The 20,295-nt window shown below is 44.3% G+C and overlaps 1 protein-coding gene across 3 annotated transcripts in view; it reads left to right on the forward strand.

The window, feature by feature from the left end:
• Positions 1 to 19,932, forward strand: part of LOC134587634 (solute carrier family 22 member 7-like) — a 134,538-nt gene extending 114,606 nt beyond the window's left edge. For 2 of the 3 annotated variants that reach the window (XM_063444165.1, XM_063444167.1), the window contains 2 exons: positions 8,652 to 8,858; positions 19,653 to 19,932. In XM_063444165.1, the coding sequence (XP_063300235.1) occupies positions 8,652 to 8,858; positions 19,653 to 19,788 (343 nt within the window). In that variant the 3' untranslated portion in view covers positions 19,789 to 19,932. The remainder of the gene's footprint in view (positions 1 to 8,651; positions 8,859 to 19,652) is intronic. The other variant, XM_063444166.1, reaches the window with a different exon arrangement.
• Positions 19,933 to 20,295: the final 363 nt, after the last annotated feature.

A 20,295-nucleotide genomic window follows, 5' to 3' on the forward strand; every position in this document is an offset into this window, starting at 1 on the left:
TCTCTTGGAAGCAGGCAAATCAACGATAAAGTCTATGGACAAACAGGACCAAGGTCTCTCAGGAATGTCCAAGGGGTGTAACAGACCACAAGGAGATGTATGAGGTTGTTTAGTCTTGGCACAAGTCTCACAAGCTGCGACGAACTCCTCAATATCTTTTCGTAGTGAAGACCACCAGAAATCCTTGGATATCAGAGAGTATGTCTTGCGAATACCAGGATGGCCAGCTACTTTACTTTCGTGAAAACATTGTAAGAGCTCCAGTTGGAGTTCAGGAGGGACAAAGTTTCTTCCCTCAGGAGTGTTTCCGGGTGCCAGATGTTGTGACTTCAAGATCTGGTCAAGTAGCGGAGAATGGATTTTGAGACTGGTATTAGCAATAATATTGCATTTGGGTACAATGGAGGACAAAAGTGGTTCAACAGAAGCAGAAGGCTCATATTGGCGAGATAGCGCATCGGCTTTAGAATTTTTTGACCCAGGTCTGTAAGTCAGAACGTAATTGAAATGGGTAAGAAATAACGACCAACGAGCTTGCCTGGAGGACAAACGCTTGGCCTCTCCGATATAAGACAAATTTTTGTGGTCCGTTAGAATGGTAACAGGATGTAATGTACCTTCCAATAAATGTCTCCACTCTTTCAAAGCCTTGATAACCGCTAGTAATTCTCTGTCACCAATGTCATATCTGCTCTCTGTACCAGACAATTTTTTAGAGAAAAATCCACATGGATGTAATGGTTTATCAACACCCAACCTTTGAGATAGGACAGCACCTAAACCAGTCTCTGATGCGTCTACCTCAAGTAGGAAAGGCAGGGAAGTGTCGGGGTGAACTAAAATTGGAGCGGAAGCGAAAAGCTCCTTGAGAGTTTTGAACGCAAGAAGAGCTTCAGTAGTCCAATTCTTAGTATCAGCCCCCTGTTTGGTCATATTGGTGATAGGCGCGATAATTGAAGAATAACCCTTAATAAAGCGCCTATAATAATTAGAAAAACCAATAAATCTCTGTACGGCTTTAAGACCTTTGGGTAAAGGCCACTCTAGAATGGACTGGAGCTTATCCGGATCCATCTTAAATCCCTCCCCAGAGATCACATAGCCGAGAAAGGTTACCTGGGTTTGATCAAAGCTACATTTCTCCAACTTGCAGTACAAGCCATGCTGGAGAAGCTTGTGCAAAACCCTCCTGACTTGCTTGTGATGAGTCTCAATCTCACTAGAATGTATGAGTATATCATCTAGGTATACAATGACGCAATCTTGCTGAAATTCCCTAAGAACCTCATTTATCAGATCCTGGAATACAGCTGGTGCATTGCATAACCCAAAAGGCATAACTGTATATTCATAGTGGCCATATCGAGTATTGAATGCCGTCATCCATTCATGTCCCTGCTGGATTCTCACCAAGTTATATGCCCCTCTGAGATCTAACTTGGTGAAAATTGTAGAGCCCTTCAAACGATCGAAGAGTTCGGTGATCAAGGGAATCGGGTAGGCATTTTTAATGGTTATCTTATTTAGGCCTCGATAATCAATACAAGGTCTTAAAGAACCATCCTTCTTTTTAACAAAAAAAAATCCAGCCCCGGCAGGAGAGGAGGACCTCCTAATGAATCCCTTGTCTAAATTTTCGTGAATATACTCCTCTAGAACTGAGTTCTCTTTCGTAGATAACGGGTATACATGACCTCTGGGCGGCATGGTACCAGGGAGTAGGTTAATTTTGCAATCAAAGGACCTGTGTGGGGGTAAGGTATCGGCTTTCTTTTTGTCAAATACTGCCTTTAAATCTAGATACTGAGGCGGAATTTGTGTCTCTGTAGGATTGTCAGAGTTAGCCGAGGTGTTGGTTAAGCAGAGAGGTGAGACCTTCCGCAAGCATTTCTCTTGACAATTCTGTCCCCATGAAACTATCTCCCCTGACTCCCAATTAATAATAGGGTTATGTCTCCTCAACCAGGAGTACCCCAGGACTATGGGAATAGACGGAGAAGAAATGAGCAGTAAGGATATGTCCTCTCTATGTAGGATGCCAGCAGTTAAGTTAATCGGTATGGTCTCACGGAAAATAACAGGCTCAAGTAACGGTCTACCATCGATGGCCTCAACAGCCAGTGGTGTCTCTTTTAACTGGGATGGAATAGCATGCTTGGCAGCAAAACCCTGATCTATAAAGCTCTCAGCAGCTCCAGAATCGATTAGTGCCATAGTCTTTACTACTCCCTTTTCCCACTTTAAAGAAACGGGTAACAGAAGCCTGAGCTCTTTGTAGTTGTGAATAGAGGACAAAGTAGAAACACCCAAGGCCTGTCCTCTAGAGAAACTTAGGTGCGAGCGTTTCCCGAACGATTAGGACAATTTAGGCGTAAATGACCTCTGACTCCACAATACATACATAAACCCTCCCTTCTCCTGTACTGTCTCTCCCTCTCTGTGAGATGAGTACTGCCTATCTGCATAGGTTCAGAAATACGTAAGTCCTCGAACTCAGAATTTTGAAAGGTAGGCGCTAGTTTAAAGGAGGGTCTACGGTTCCTATCTCGAGTGTTCTGCCTCTCTCTTAGGCGTTCATCAATACGAGATATAAAAGAAATTAAATCCTCCAAATTCTCAGGAAGTTCTCTAGTAGCGACCTCGTCAAGAATTACATCTGATAACCCATTCAGAAACACATCTATATAAGCCTGTTCGTTCCACTTAACTTCTGCCGCCAAGGACCTGAACTCTAGTGCATAATCCACAAGTGTTCGATCGTCCTGTCTAAGGCGCAACAGTAATCTAGCTGCATTGACCTTTCTACCAGGAGGGTCAAAAGTTCTTCTAAACGCAGCTACAAAGGCATTATAATTATAGACTAGTGGATTATCATTCTCCCATAAAGGATTGGCCCATCTCAGAGCTTTCTCAATGAGTAAAGTAATAACAAATCCAACCTTCGCTCTATCTGTAGGATAAGAGCGGGGTTGTAATTCGAAATGGATGCTAATCTGGTTCAGAAAGCCACGACACTTCTCCGGTGACCCGCCATAACGTACTGGTGGGGTAATACGGGAAGAAGCACCTACAGTGGCTACCTCTAGACCTGAGACTGCAGGAGAAATAGAAGGAGTACGTGTCTCCTCAGGTGGGTTACTAGCACGAGACAAAAGTGCCTGTAGTGCTAGAGCCATCTGATCCATCCTATGCTCCATGGCGTCAAACCTGGGATCAGAAGACCCAAGCTGACTGTTTGTACCTGCAGGATCCATTGGCCCTGTCGTAATGTCAGGATCGGGACAGGGATCCAACACGCAGGGTACAAAGAGTGGAAAGGTACGTATACCGGGCCTTAGAATGGCCGGACTAACGTACCGAGAGTAATAGAGAATAGTCAGAGACAAGCCGAGGTCGAGGGAACGAGAAGACAGATAAGCGAGAGACAAGCCGGGTCAAGGGATAACAGAGATAAGCAGGGTAGTACAACAAGCCGAGTCAAAACCAATAGAGCAAACTAGAATACCAGAGCACTGAGTGACTAGACAAGCTAGAACCACGACAGGGCAATGAGCTGAAGTGAGAAGTAAGCTTAAATACCCTGGCTCCGGATGGTAGACACGCCTCTGACAAGTACCGATTGGATATCGGACACTTGAGTGGCAGGTCGCTCGTGATAGCGTCATGACGTCACGTATTGAGCGTCCCGCTAGAAAAGGACGTGGATTCCTCGCGGTCGGTGTTTAAGTGACTGGATGAACCGCGAGGAACGAAGGAAACAGCTCGTTTGGACGGATAAACTACTAAGTCTCTACCTCTTTTAGAGGTAGAGACCTCAGGTACCCTGACAGTACCTCCGTTGATGGATGCTCCTTGTGCTTCCCGAGGACTCCAAGCACTCCACTTGACACCATAAGCACTGCAGACCCCATGAACCGCCACAGCTTGGTAGGGATCTCGCCGTCTATTACCCACCCTGGACCTACGACAAGGCTCCAGGCTCCAGTGGGTGAACCTCTCTTCCTTCAGAGTGCGAAGCAGGTACAAGCTCTTAAAAGAGCTTAGTGATTATAATCCCTGGGGAGTATAGTAATATAGCAATCCCCAGGGTAGCTGCAGCCTTGTCCCCCCACACATGAGCCAGAGACTCTATGTTGAGGGTAAAACAGGAACTCTGGTTTAATGAGGCACACTGGCCTTTTTATACATCTTTCCCCACAAGGTTACCACCCAGGTGGACCTTGTGGAGCACAGTGACACAGGATCAACAAGCCAATAAAAACAGAGTTTTACATTCAGACACTCCCATATAGTGTACACAACCCCTCCCCTCTGTTTAGGAGATAACTGAGGTAATTACTGTGTGACGAAGTGCCCTTTGGAGAGGACTAATTGTCAGCCTCCTGCCTTGTGACTATGGCCACTGGAAGATATTGCCAGTTAAAAACATTATTTGGGCATATTGGATTTTTAAACACTTTTTCTGCCCCTTTGATTCCATGGGAGAATGTGCCTCTTCCTCTCCCTTTTAATACCTATCCCAGCAGGGTGTTGTCCCAGGTACACTGCCAGACCAGTTGAAACTGACTGCTTTGTCCCTCCTCAATCTCTTATCAGCCCTTGCTAAACTTTCGAACCACTGGACCAATTTGTATGATTTTGACATATGTTTGTGTACTGCTTGTGCTGGTTCAGAATATGTGACTTTTATGGAGTTTGCATGTATACTTTTATAGTTATAAGAATTGTATAAAAACTGTATTTTCGTGCCTGTGATAATTACATTAGCCCATTGTGTACAGTAATTCTATCACAGTCGGAGGGGAGGATTTTGCTGGATTGAATGGGAGTGTTTGACTGTATTATCATGTGTTTGATTGGCTGTTCCACAAGACCAGGCGGGTGGTAACTTTGTGTAAAAACCTGCATAAAAGAAAGGCCTTTGGTGCTGATTAAACAGACCTGCTTGACCCTTTCTTGAAGCCTTGGCTCATGCCTGGGGGATGGGATAACTACACTCTAGGGATTGCTATATTCACACTATAGGGTAAGCTCTTGTAAGAGCTGTTCTTGTTCCTGGAGGAAGAGAGGTCTGCCAACTGGAAGCTGGATCCTGGCCTTTGGTCCAGGGTGGGTGAAGGACGGCGAAACCCCGGCGCAACTGCATCACTGCAAGTGGGGTCTGCAGTGCTTATGGTGTCTGGTGGAGTGCTTGGAGTCCTCAGCGAGCACTAGGAGCATCGATTCCCGGAGGTACTCGGTCGGAGTGCCAGCGGTCCGTCACATACTGTATCAACTCAATTATCTCCAAACTAAAAAATACAAGTTTTTACACATTTCTGAAAACACCCCAAAAACATAGAAGACCCCCATAAAACATACATTTCCTGATAGCTCCAATCTGGGGGAACAACATACTTAAAAATCACCCAGATCGTTTCAGAGGTTCAAAAGTTAGCTGGATGTCACATTTCTGCCCAGCCGCCTACGAGGCTACTGCCCAGAATAGTTCCATAAATTCAGCTGGGTCAGCCGGTCTATTTCAGGGGTAGGGAAACACATTAAAATAACAAAAGGACCGTTCGTGTCTATGATTCTCCAGTGTCTCTTGTTTGTCTGCTTTAATATACTGAACGCAGCTGCGTTCGTATGAAAAAGAAAGGATTCGCTGGAAGTCTCAGCTGTGTTCGTTCGAGCAAGTGCCTGAAAACAGTTCCATGCGCTCCACGACAAAACACCGCTGGCCGTTCGACAGTTTAAGATGGCTGCCGCCACGTGTTGGTATATGCATGGTGCACGATTGGTATATGCATGGCTCACAACTGGCATATGCATGGCTCATGACTGGTATATGCATGGGACACGATTGTTATATGCATGGGGCACGATTGGTATATGCATGGTACACGATTGGTATAGCTTCCTATTGAGTTATAGCTGGTGACAGAGCCAAGGACTCTAATAATATACAAATAAACCAAGAAAATAAATACAGAGAACAGTGAGAATGAACAATAAGAATATAACCATTAGTAACTTGCCTTATGGTCGGTTACCACTGATGATATGGTATTAATCAGATTGATATCTTTTGGGTGATATGGTGTTAATCAGGTCGATATCCTGTGGGTGATATAGTACTAATCAGTTTAATATCCCGTGGTCGAAATGGTATTAATCGGGTCGATATCCTGCAGGTGATATGATATTAATTAGGTTTATATTCCGTGGGTGATATTGTTTTAATTGGGTTGATATTCCGTGGGTGATATCATATTAATCAATTGATATTCCGTGGGTGATATCATATTAATCAATTGATATTCCGTGGGTGATATCGTACTAATCAGTTTGATATCTTGTGGGTGATATCGTATTAATCAATTGATATTCCGTGGGTGATATCGTACTAATCAATTGATATTCCGTGGGTGATATTAATCAATGGATATTCCGTGGGTGATATCGTATTAATCAATTGATATTCCGTGGGTGATATCGTACTAATCAGTTTGATATCTTGTGGGTGATATCGTATTAATCAATTGATATTCCGTGGGTTATATCGTACTAATCAATTGATATTCCGTGGGTGATATTAATCAATTGATATTCCGTGGGTGATATCGTATTAATCAATTGATATTCCGTGGGTGATATCGTATTAATCAATTGATATTCCGTGGGTGATATCGTACTAATCAGTTTGATATCTTGTGGGTGATATCGTATGTTGCAAACTGCTATTTGTAACTGGCCCTTTAAATGATAAATTGCCCTGCTTCCCTGGATTGTGGAGAAGCCTGTTTGCCAGCCTCCTTCCTCATGACTATGGCCCCTGGAAGATTGTGCCCCTGAAAACTTATGGACTTTTATTGGGTGTGTATGGCCCTTTAAGAACCGTCTGGGGACATATTGTGACTTTGGCGAACAATGCCCCTTTAAGACTACGTCCCCAGACCTGCAAAATAACTTGTTCCTGGCTTTCTCCCACTTGGTTCAGTAAATGGGGCTTACTGAACCAAGTACCACACAGGCGAACCAGCCAGAAGTTAAAATGTGCAGGCAATTTACCTCCCAGGCGGTGAGGTTACTGCAGGTTAATTGCCGAGCACTGGGTGGCTGCTGTTCGTGCAAACGAACACGTGGCGGCGGCCATCTTTGTTGATTCAATGCAGTCAGCGGTGTGTGTAGCCAAATTCATGGAAATAAAAACCGCTGACCCGTACCGTCTCCCATACTGAATTTTCAGCTGCAGAGACTAAGTCCCGTTCGGCAGTTCGAACGCACATTCGAATGGGACTTAGTCGTTTTTCTGCATGAAATTGACCGACCGCACAGCCCAAATCTATGGAACTGTTTTGGGCAGGAAAATGTGCTTGCGGTCGGTCATAAAGGACACCCAGCTAACTTTTGATCTACTGGATGGATTTGTCTGATTTTTGAGAGTGTTTATGTTTAAGATGTGTGCTGATTAATAATATGTAATTTTTATGAAGATTTGATGTATGGTTTTAAAGTTACAGGGTATGTGTAAAAGCTGTATTTTTACTGTCTGTGATAATTATGTTAACCCATTGTGTAACATAATTATATCACAGGCAGAGGGGAGGATTTTGTGTGTAATTGCTGGGAGTGTTTTCTGTAATGTACGTGCATGATTGGTTGTTTTGTAACACCCTGTGAGTGGTCCTATCTAAGGGGATCCTGCATAAAAGAAGGCCCTTTTGGTGCCAATAAAACAGAATGACTTGTCCCTCTAACTTGCAGCCTTGACTCATGTTTGTAGGGGACAGCTATAATCACTACAGGGATTGCTATGCTCTTCATACTCCCTTAGCTACTGAGCTCTTATAAGAGCTCTTGTTCCTGATCCTGCTTCGCTCTACAGAAGGAAGAGGTTCACCTACTGGAACCTGGAGCCTGGTCGTAGGTCCAGGGCGCAGAGCAGACGGCAAGATTCAGCCCAGCAGCGGTGGTTCGTGGAGTCTGCAGTACTTATGGTGGCTATGCAGTAGTTATGGTGTCTACGGTGCTGATGGTCCTTTGGTGAGTGCTAGGAGCATCCTTTCTACGGTCCAACTTCCAGCCAGCCTGGAGGCAACCGTAACATCGTACTAATCAATTGATATTCCATGGGTGATATCGTATTAATCAATTGATATTCCGTGGGTGATATCGTACTAATCAGTTTGATATCTTGTGGGTGATATCGTATTAATCAATTGATATTCCGTGGGTGATATCGTACTAATCAATTGATATTCCATGGGTGATATCGTATTAATCAATTGATATTCCGTGGGTGATATCGTACTAATCAGTTTGATATCTTGTGGGTGATATCGTATTAATCAATTGATATTCCGTGGGTGATATTGTACTAATCAATTGATATTCCGTGGGTGATATTGTACTAATCAATTGATATTCCGTGGGTGATATCGTATTAATCAATTGATATTCCGTGGGTGATATCGTATTAATCAATTGATATTCCGTGGGTGATATCGTTTTAATCGGGTTGATATCCTGTGGGTGATATCGTGCTAATCAATTGATATTCCGTGGGTGATATCGTTTTAATCGGGTTGATATTCCGTGGGTGATATCGTACTAATCAGTTTTATAACCTGTGGGTGATATGATGGTTTTTGGTTTTCTCTCTGCAGGCAGACTGGACTTGGTTTCTGTTCCTTTATGTCGCGTCTGGGAAGCTCTTTGGCTCCTCTGGTGATCCTGCTGGAAGATGTTTGGGTATTTTTGCCCCACATTATATTTAGCTGTATGTCTCTAATCTCTGGGGCTGCGGCATTCTTACTGAGCGAGACTTCACAAGTCCAGTTGCCCGAGACGATTCAGGATATAGAAATGGACAGGTTAGTTATGCCATTTAATAACTCTGGAATTACCTTACCAATTTCCTGAATACTAAATATTTTCTCTTGTAAATATTAACTTAATGTTCCTAATTGCCATTAGCTCTGTTAACCCCTTAAGGACAGCGGGCGTTCTATGCCATCCTTTTTTAGGCGGTCCTAAATGCCGGCGGGCGGCATACCTGCCATCCTTCGTACTTGCCGATCAGGGCCCCCCGGAGTCCTCGCGATCACATGGCTGAAATAACCAGCTTTTGCAGTGCCTGCAGGGAGACTGTCAGAACTATCAGGCAGTCCCCCTCGTGCCTGTAAAAAAAAAATATATATATGATCTAAGTACTTTTATATACACACACACACATCATTAATAAAAGTGTATTTTAATATTAATATATAATTATATATATTAATATTAAAATGACGTTATATATATATATATATATATATATATATATAAAATAAAAATAATCAATAAATAAATTGAGAAAAATTAAATAAAAAAAAAATAAAAAATGATATACCTGTTTAAATTCGTTCTAACTCTATTTTGATATTAATATACTTATTGTGACAAGACCAATCTCGCCACTGTGCATTGGAGGAGCCTGGTTGCCCGCCTGCTGCATTTAGACTATGGCCCCATGTTGAAACGCTTGATTTTCCCCTGCAAAGACATGAAAGCCGGGTCATTCGGTGCTTGCCCTGTTTGAGCGGTGATACCCCAGATAGCTATGCCATGGAGCCCATTCGTATAATGAAAGACTATGGGAAAGACTTTGGCTCCATGGCAATTGAACTGTATGTGTGTGGTCTGAGCGCCATTCAGTAATAATGTGTGCTCAGACCTAAGCTATCTGAGGATATGTTGCATGTCTGTATTTTATGTAACAAATGTAACCTTGTGTATTTTATTGTATTTTACTGCCATGTGTTTAGTGGAGTTTTGCCTCTGTCCTTGGAGATAATTGGATTACTTCCCAATTATCTCCAGGATAGAAGACTCTGTGAAACTGGTTTTGGGCAGAAAAGCCATGCTTCCTTTGTTCACAAAGGACTTCGATCTATCTTTTGAACCAATGGACCAATGTGGATTTTGACGTATGTTTGTATTTGGAGTATGCTGATTCTGTGAATGTGATGCATACTTCTAAAGTTATGAATAATGTGGAAAAACTGTATTTCTCTGCTTGTGATAATTACATTACCCATTGTGTAAGGTAATTGTATCACAGGCAGAGGGGAGGATTTTGTGTGGGAGTGTCTGAGTGTATTGTATGTGTTTATTGGTTGTTTTCCAAAACCCTGTGGGTGGTACTATTGTGTATATAAGAACAATAAACCCACAGCTCTGTCTGTTCACTGCTTGACCCTCAACACTGAGCTCTGTCTCGTTCTTGGGGGGGATTCACTGGATGCTGTTAGAGACTGATTGCCAGGAGTGTAAGCCGCTTGGGTGCTTTTCCTGTTCAGCTGCTAGCAGCTATTCGTGAGGTTCCAGTTCGGGAGTTTGGAGTGTTACTTGGTATCCTGTTCGGGAGTTTGGGATTCTGCAGTAGCTGTGCCTGTGTCTCTGGAAGGGGAAGATCTACTAAATGGCTGTTTAACCCTTTTATGCCTCGGGGTGCCGTTACACATATATATTCAAATCAAAATACATTTAGAATGACGTTATAAAAACATATGTATCTGGAAGTTTTTGTGTTTAATTTTGGAGTGCTTTAATTAAATACGTTTTTTCGTTTTTTATCTCTACGTAGAGTTGGTATGAATTGATTTTGCTGCTAACACACTCAATGTGTTGGACCCAGACACACAGAACAAGATCAAAAGGAAATATATCAGTGAGTGGAGCAGTATAATACAATGAACGTTTAGGTGATAAACCCAAAACTGACAAAGATAGATTATAAATAAAAATTGTTATAGTAATACTCAATGGTCAGTAGATGGCCCCAGATCAGCTCACAACACATATGGAGAAAAAAATAAATAATAGTGCCGACTGCTTTCAATAAGCACTAGTATTGACAAGATTTGTAAATATAACCAGGTTCCCACTAAATTACCTAAGATAATTAGGTTAAGGAAATTAAAGAATAGTTAAATATTGAGAAGGCTCAGTAATAACAATAAAGTGCAAATAAATGTATTAAAAGAACTCCTCGTGGAAAAAAGAAGAAAAAGATAAACACACTGTCTCTTACAAAAGAGCATGGTGAGTAGGCTCGGCATACGCCATTACTCACTGCCAAGCTAAGTCAAGGTACATCCGGTGGTAGCTCTGGAGACCCTGGCTGTAGATGGTTGAGATGTCTAGGGATTTTCCTCTAGCTCAATCAGCGTAAGCTTGCTTCCTTCTCAGCTCCTGCAGTCTCTGCCCTCACCTCTGACGTCAACGCGTTTCTCCAGTTTGATGGCTACCTCAGGACGTGATGCTGTCCACGCCATCTTCAAGTAGGGTATTTGATGGCAAATGTTTGTACAAGATCTTGTTTGATCTTGCGTGGCATTAGAGTCATCATTTGTGAAAGTCTTTGTGTGTCACAATATTAATCAACATTTAAAATGGACATTTAGGCAAATAATGCAAATTTTAAAAACAAAGCATATACATGTGAATTTAAATACCTATTGCAAAAGGAGATAAAAAATAGTGTGCATTATGATCTTTAAAACGGAATGAGTTGATTTTAACAGATATTTATTCAAACATGTATCATATTAAAATGAAATAGTGTCTGTCTGGATCCACGGGATCTTAGCCCTGTCATTCTCAACTACCCTTTGTGGTATCTCCCATCTGGACTTAGGCAGGTCCAGTCCATATTCTGTGCAGATATTTCGGTACACAATACTAGCAACTTGGTTGTGTCTCTTCGTGTATGCTGTTCTTGCTAACATCTTGCATCTGGCTTCTAGGTGATGGACTGTCTCAGAGGCCTCTTTGCACAGTCTGCACCTTGGGTCTTGCCTGGTGTGGTAGACTCCAGCTTCTATTGATCTGGTGCTGAATATATATATATATATATGTATTAAGGCAATTTGGCCTGGATTTGTGGGAGGTGTGCCTTAAGTAGGCTAGGAGTGGATACACTCCTAGCCTACTTAAGGCACACCCCTTACCTTGCTCCTTACCGTTCGAGGTCAGCGTTGAATGAGGATCCACTTCCGGGTTCTCTCAGATGCCATCTTGGTTTTCAGTATCCACAAGTTTTTCCGCGGCAAGTTGTGTCCATGAATCCTGTTGCAAGCCTTTCCGTCCATCCAGCTTCTTCTGACCCCGGTCTTCGTCGTAGATCGCGTCCCAGGGACTCCTAAACCATAAGTTAGACCTACCTGTCACGCCAGGATCGGTTCCCACAGCGCACGGTACAGCACGGGTCCTCGCTTTACGGTTTTTCCCTGTTATGCCGCAATTGAACAAGCCTTTTGTGGCTTCATTTCGTACGGTTATTCGGCTAAATCATATATATTAGTTAAATGATCATTTCGCTTATAACTGTTCCCTTGCTACAATGAAACAAGTTATCATTTCGGTTGTTTTGCCGTTCGGCACTTAATTCATGATATGCTTAAACACACTTGCTGTTCGCATAAAATTCATACGTTTAAACTATTCGTCCCAGCTTCTGTTTCCCTTCACATTGGGTTTCGGTTTTCTTGCTATGTATTACGCATAAATCCTTTCGTGGATTACATTTCATAATTTCATGTATATACCATTCGGTTAACGATTTGCTTGATTAAATACAAAGATTATTTCCATTACTGTTTAAAGGTACCAGTATTCTATCAATGTTCATAAAACCAGCTAACATATCTGTATGGATCATTTTAACCAGGCACCTGACCTTCTGTCGGTCAGTGCCTATGTTAGTTGATCCACCCACCCACCCACAATAAGCAAGTGCCAGAGTAGCCTACCCACAACAAACAGGTACAAGAGCAGCCCACCCACAACAACCAGTTACTGCACCTGGGTATTCCTCTGGGGTGATGGGGCAACACGCTGTGGGAACTTGGGGGGCAGAGGCCAGCTGCGCTCTTCCCCGATGCCAGCGCTTCTGCTGGAGTAGAATCGTTGGGACTTGGCTGGGGATGGGAGATATACTTTACCCCCTCCTCCTGGTATCCCGGCGAAGGTAGTTGGGGATCTAGACCGGCTGTCCAGCATCCCTGTAGGTTGGGCACAGAGACCACGGTCCCATCTGCGCCATCTGGGAAACAAAATACTTGGTAGGGTAAGCTGCCGCTGGGGAGAGAGGGTGCTGTGCTCCTCTCCCTGGGACACAGGCTGTGACACATTGTCCTGCTGTTGGGGAACGAGACCGACTGTCTCTGCTCCCTGCAGGATACACTGCTGCTAGGGAGAGAGACCGGTTGTCTCCTCTCCCTGGGACTCAGTCTGCCGCTGGGGAGTGAGGCCGATTGCCTCCACTCCCTGTAGGGAACACTGCCGCTGGGGAGAGAGGCCGGCTGCCTTCTCTCCCTGCAGAACATACTGCTGCTGGGGAGAGAGACCGGTTGTCTCCTCTCCCTGGGACTCACCCGGCCGCTGGGGAGTGAGACCGATTGTCTCCACCCCCTGGAGGGAACACTGCCGCTAGAGAGAGAGGCCGGCTGCCTCCTCTTCCTGCAGAACACACTGCTGCTGGGGAGTGAGACTGGGTGTCTCCACTCCCTGTAGGGAACACTGCCGCTGGGGAGTGAGACCGATGGTCTCCACTCCCTGTAGGGAACACTGCCGCTGGGGAGAGAGGCCGGCTGCCTCTTCTCCCTTCAGGACACACTTCTGCTGGGAAGAGAGACCGGTTGTCTCCTCTCCCTGGGACTCACGCTGTTGCCGGGTTGCAGGGATACTTCGCCATCTTTGCCCGCCATTCTGCTTCTTCCTGCAGACCCTCGGCCAGCTGTTGCCTCATGGTCTGTATACGTTTCTCCGTTGGGTTGGGCCCATAGAGAGCCAACCGCCCCTTCAGTATAGTGTCAAACCATACTTGACTGTACCAATACTCCAGGCTTGCTTGGTGTTTCCAGGATGCTGCTCCTCGCACTAGGAAAGCCATCCCACCGCTGCCACCACTGTAACGGAACACCCGTACCCCGACCGAGTACCTTCCGCTGATGGACACTTCCTAGCCTGCGCCGAGGACCACAAGCATCACACTGGACACCACAACCACTGCAGACTCCACAACCGCAGTAGCTTAACTGGAGTATTCTGTCCACCCTGGATCAGCTTCTGTCCTCCAGGACCGTGTGGGGAAGACCTCTCCTCCAGGAGAGCGTATCAGGAACAAGCTCTTAAGAGAGCTAAGTGATTAAAGCTCAAGGGAGTATGCAGAGCATAGCAATCCCCAGTGTGATTATAGCAGTTCCCTCCAATAATGAGACGAGGCTACGTTTTGAAGGGTAAAGAAGAACTGACTCCAATGAGCATTTATTCCTGCTTATATACAACTTTCCCAGCAAGGTTACCACCCACGTGGACCTTGTAGGGGCACTGGAACTGTAAATTTAACAACCAATAAAATAAAGGCACATGGATAAGCACACCCACTTTTTACAATGAGAATCCTCCCCTCTGCTTGGGAGATAATTGGGTTAATTACTGTATCAACTCAATTATCTCCAAGTGAAAAAACATACTTTTATGCCATTTTTGTTACTTCGTGAGTTTACATGCGATATCAATAAACCAGCATAATTTGGGGACAAACATATCCAAAATTCACTTGAATTGGTTAAGTGGTTCAGGAGATAGGTGGAAGTCATATTTTGACCGACCGAGGAACACAGCAGCTAGTTCCAACTGGTTTGGCAGTATCCCTCGCCCTGCTGGTGAACAATATGTCCATACACTGTTTTTAAAGGGCCAGCACTAGTCCAAATAAAAGTTATGTGGCAAGAGGCTGGCAAGCAGGCTTCTCCATAAGCCAGGGGAGCAGAGCAGCTTAGCACAAAGAAAGCCAGTGGCAAATGGCAGTTTGTCACATAGATATAGATAGAAAAAGATAGAGAGACAGAGAGATAGATAGAGAGATAGAGAGATAGCTAGAGGGACAGAGAGAGAGAGAGATAGAGATAGACAGAGAGGGATAGATATAGAGAGACAGAGAGATAGCTAGAGGGACAGAGAGAGAGAGAGATAGAGATGGACAGAGAGGGATAGATAGATGGATGGAGTGTGTTTAACAATATTTATTAACAGTGTGTGTTTGTATTCAAACACTATATATAGAGATCTCTCAGCTCAGCTTGCGAATGCTCATACTGCGCACATGTGCGGTGGAGTGCTTAGTTTTTTCATAGAGCGGCATTCAATGCCGCTCTATGAAGAACCTGATTGGTGCAGCGTGAAGCCGCGCATGCGCACCAGAGCGCTATGACGCTTATAAAAGAGAAGCGTCCTATTGGGCCCTGCGATTTTGTCATTTTAACTAAAAAGGAGGTGTGGCCTGGCGGGGAGCTTGGCGCTGGAACGGAGGTAAGTTTTAATAATAAAAAGGGCTCGGAGTTTGTTTTTTTTTGGGGGGGGGGGCAAGTTCATATAAAAGCAAGAAAGAAGGATAGAGGACCTGTCTTTCTTGCGTTTATATGTTCACTATTGTGATCCTTAACTTTGGCCAGTGTTTGTGACTACGTGGCTACTAAAAAAGACTGGACATACCCCATTTGTAATACATTGGGTTGTCTACTATTGCAAATGGTATGCCATATGGGCTACCATATGCTCTCAAAGGCAATGTAACCAATCTGGCAAATTTCAATGTGAAAAGACTGAAAAATGTAACATGCTATATTTGACCCTGTAACTTACCCACACACCTGTACATAGGGGGTACTGTTTTACACGTGAGACATCGCTGAATACAAATATGTGTATTTTATTGCAGTAACAGCTAACAGTATTATGACATTCACAGTTAGAATGCAGGGCCGTCTTTAATATTGATTGGACCCTGGGCAAGAATTTACTTGGGGGCCCGGGATCCCGCCTTCCCACACCCTAGCATACAATCACGCCCTCCACCACAACACACACAAAAATGTGCAATATGTGAGTATATATCAGCCAACCCATTGCTTTCACCTAGGAAAGCATTGCGATGCTATTGGGCATCCGTGGCAAAACACTGCCCTGCACCAATCAGCATCTCCTGATAGAGATGCGTTGAATCAATGCATTTCTATGAGGAGTGTTCAGCGTGAATGCCAGTGCTGCACGTTGTGCAACACTGGACTAGGAAGCATCTCTAGTCGCCGTCTGATGAGTGGCCACTAGCGGTGTTCCTAGGCAGTAATGTAAATACTGCCTTTTTCTGAAAGGGCAGTGTTTACCTTAAAAAGCTTGCAAAGACATGCTATAGACACCAGAACTACTACGTTTAGCTGTTGTGGCTCTGGTGACTATAGTGCCCCTTGAATATAGAGAAAAAAAGAATCAGTACAAATGTATGAAATGAAATTTATGTATCATCAGGGCCGGCCTTAGGTGATCAGACGCCCTGTGCGAGCCCAACATATGGCGCCCCCCCCTTCAGCAAAACCCCTGCCCCTTCTACAATAGCCCTGTTCCGCCTACTACAAAACCCTTCCACAAAACCCCCGCCTCCCTTTCTACAAAAACCCTGCCCTCCTTTTTACAAAACACCTGCCCCGTCTACAAAACCCCTGCTCTCCCTTTAATACAACCCCTGCCCACCCTTCTACAAAGGTTTTTCTCCCCCCTTAACAAACAACTATCATTGTATATATCAACTATACAGCAATGTACACATAATACCACTAAAACCTACCCCTCCACCAAAACCACTGCCACCCTCTACAAAAGCCCTGTACTCATTCTACATAAACCTCTGCTCCCCTTCTGCTAAACCCCTGCTCCCCTTCTGCTAAACCCCTGCTCCCCTTCTACTAAACCCCTGCTCCCCTTCTGCTAAACCCCTGCTCCCCTTCTACTAAACCCCTGCCCCCCTTATACTAAACCCCTGCCCACCTTATACTAAACCCCTGTCCTCTTATACTAAACCCCTGTCCTCTTATACCAAACTCCTGCCCCCTTATACTAAACTCCTGCCCCCTTATACTAAACTCCTGCCCCCTTATACTAAACTCCTGCCCCCTTATACTAAGCCCCTGCTCCCATTATACTAAACCCCTGTCCTCTTATACTAAACTCCTGCCCCCTTATACTAAGCCCCTAGCCCTTATACTAAGCCCCTGCTCCCCTTATACTAAATCCCTGTCCCCCTTATACTAAACCGCTGCCCCCTTATACTAAACTCCTGCCCCCCTTATACTAAACTCCTGCCCCCCTTATACTAAACTCCTGCCCCCCTTATACTAAACTCCTGCCCCCTTATACTAAACTCCTGCCCCCTTATACTAAACTCCTGCCCCCTTATACTAAACTCCTGCCCCCTTATACTAAGCCCCTGCTCCCATTATACTAAACCCCTGTCCTCTTATACTAAACTCCTGCCCCCTTATACTAAGCCCCTAGCCCTTATACTAAGCCCCTGCTCCCCTTATACTAAATCCCTGTCCCCCTTATACTAAACCGCTGCCCCCTTATACTAAACTCCTGCCCCCCTTATACTAAACTCCTGCCCCCCTTATACTAAACTCCTGCCCCCCTTATACTAAACTCCTGCCCCCTTATACTAAACTCCTGCCCCCCTTATACTAAGCCCCTGTTTCCTCTACAAACCCCCTGCTCCCCCTTCAACAAAACCCATGCCCCCTCCACAAAATCCTTTCCCCTGCCACTTCACCAGAAATGCCTGCCCCCTCTTCTACAAAACCCCAACTCCTTCTATAAAACCTCTGCTCCTCCCTAAACCAAAACCCCTCCCCTTCTACAAAACCCCTTCCCCAAAATCCCAGCCAGAAAACCTCTGCTCCCGTTCTGCAAACCCCCCACACACACAAAGACAACAATTTATTTAATAAAAGGAAAACAATAGTTACAACAAGATTAAACAGACTCACATTAAATCTTGCTGCTCCCTGGACCCTCCTGGCAGTGTCCCAGTGTGCCGACCTTGATACCAGCACTGACCTCTTCCCTCACACTCACTGTGCGGATCCTTCCGCGAATGACTGTGGAGGCGGAGCATGCTCTTCCTCCGTGCTCCTGACCTCCTCTCTCTCCCGGCCGCTGCTCTCTTCATAATTTGCAAGTCAAGTGCACAGCACAATGCACTTGACTTGCTCTGCACATGACTCGGGCCGGCCTGTGAGTGACTGAGTGCGAGCTGTGTCGGCCGCCCGGCGCCCCTGCTGCCATGGCGCCCTGTGCGGCCGCACAGCTCGCACACCCCTAAGGCCGGCCCTGTGTATCATTATTCTAAAAATTATAAAAAAAAAAAAAATATGCACATTCCTAGCTTTTAGCACAACTTCTGACACAAACATGTTGTACTTTGCCGATTACTTTGTATATGTATAAAAAAAATATAATAAGTAATCTGTGAAATACAACATATTTGTGTCAGAAGTTGTGCTTTTTTAATTTTGAGAATAATGATACAGCCATTTTATTTCATATATTTGTGCTAATTTCAGTGCACAATCTTTTATTTGTATATATATATATATATATATATATATTTTTTTTTTTTTATATACATATACAGATTGTGTAATACTGCCCCTCACCCCCTCCAACCAGCACTGAAATTAGCACAAATATATGAAATAAAATGGCTGTATCATTATTCTAAAAATTTAAAAAGCACAACTTCTGACACAAATACTTTGTATTTTACTGATTACTTTAATTTTTTTTTAAACAATGTGTAGATAGAGATAGTACAATACTAACCCCTCATCCCCTCCCCCCCCTTTTACAACCACCCCTCCCTAATCCTCCCCCCTCCAACCACCCAGCCCCCTTACCCCCATAGAACATCCAAGTAATATATCTTCAGTGAATTACTGTAATTTAAATACTTACAGTTCTGAAGACAGCAGGCAGCAGGCTCAGGGATCAGTGCTCTGGGGCCTGGGCTCAGGATTCATGGTATGCGGTGCAGCTCTGCAGTTGGGGGAGACCGGGCTCACCCTAGTGTTGCCGTGACTCCGTCTCCGCGTGACGTCACGGCAACGCACGCAAGTAAAAGGCAGGGGAGGTCGGGAGTGACGGGAGGAGATCGGGAGGAGGAGCGAGTAAGCCCTTCGACTCCTTCACTATGCGGCAATGTCGCTCGCATAGTGAAGGACTCGGGAGGCAAAAAAAATATGTAGCATATTATTGTGGACAGCGGGGCTCAAGAGGCAGCTGCCTTGGGCCCCCCAGGAGCAACTTTGCCCCGTGTTAAAGACGGCCCTGTTAGAATGTCATACAGAGCAAAAAAAATTGTGTTATTTTCTCCCATTTTTTTCATATTTTATTCATATTAAATTATGTTTCATACCTACGGTAAATATTTGATGTTAAATGAAAGCCCTGTTTCCCCTGAATTAAATGATATATAATAAGTGTGAGTGCACATAATATGAAAGAGATGAATTACGCCTGAACAGACATAGAGCGCAAATGCCAGGTTTTGTTTTGATCACAACTTGTACTTCAGTCCTTAAGGGGTTAATGGGTCCGGTTTGTTTATTCACGTATAACCAGCTGTACTCTGAATATAAAGGTTGCAGAGACCAGTCCTGTTTCAGGGTTTATTACATCAACTGTGAGCTCCAAGATCATGGAAGCTCGTGATATAACTCCCTCACCCATTGCCCTTACACCAGAATTACCCTTCATTAAACTGTATTTCATTATCTTCTTTTCTGCAGAAACCAGGCTCCCTTTACTGATGCCGACAGGGATCTCTCATCCGACTCCAGCAATAGACCAGAGGACAGATCTATGCCAGCGGAGAGCTCACCCAATACCTCACATGGACCCGAAACAATGAGACATGTTCTCTAGAGGACATCTAAATCGCTCAATGTCGTCTTCATATTCGCCATCTAAATATCCTCTAACACTCCTCATCCCCAACATAAACAGTAAGCAGGGGAGCCTGGGTCCCAGCCTTGCGGAATAACATTTGGTAAAATGAAACCGAGATAATACAACCCAGTAATGTATTAACTTGTGCTGCAAGCTGTTATGAAATAAAATACTATGAGCAATCACAGGACGTATTCTTTCTTTTTCAACATAAGGAATCGGACTCTAAGCATCATTCCAGCGTCAATACTGATGTAAAACACTCTCATTTGCACTCCATTTCAACACCCCGATGCCTGCCTGAGAATAGTAGGAGTAAAACTCCTGGGCAGTAGCAGTAATTTGCTGCCCCCATCATTCATTTCGTTCTTTTCCTAATGACACTCTGGCAAAGACTCCAAATTCACAGATCTTTGTTTTCATAGTTAGAGAATCTCCAGCCCTAAACTTATCCCTTATTATAACTCTAAACCAAAACTTAAC

Source organism: Pelobates fuscus, chromosome 2 (genome assembly GCF_036172605.1).
Source record: "Pelobates fuscus isolate aPelFus1 chromosome 2, aPelFus1.pri, whole genome shotgun sequence".
NCBI lineage: Eukaryota > Metazoa > Chordata > Amphibia > Anura > Pelobatidae > Pelobates > Pelobates fuscus.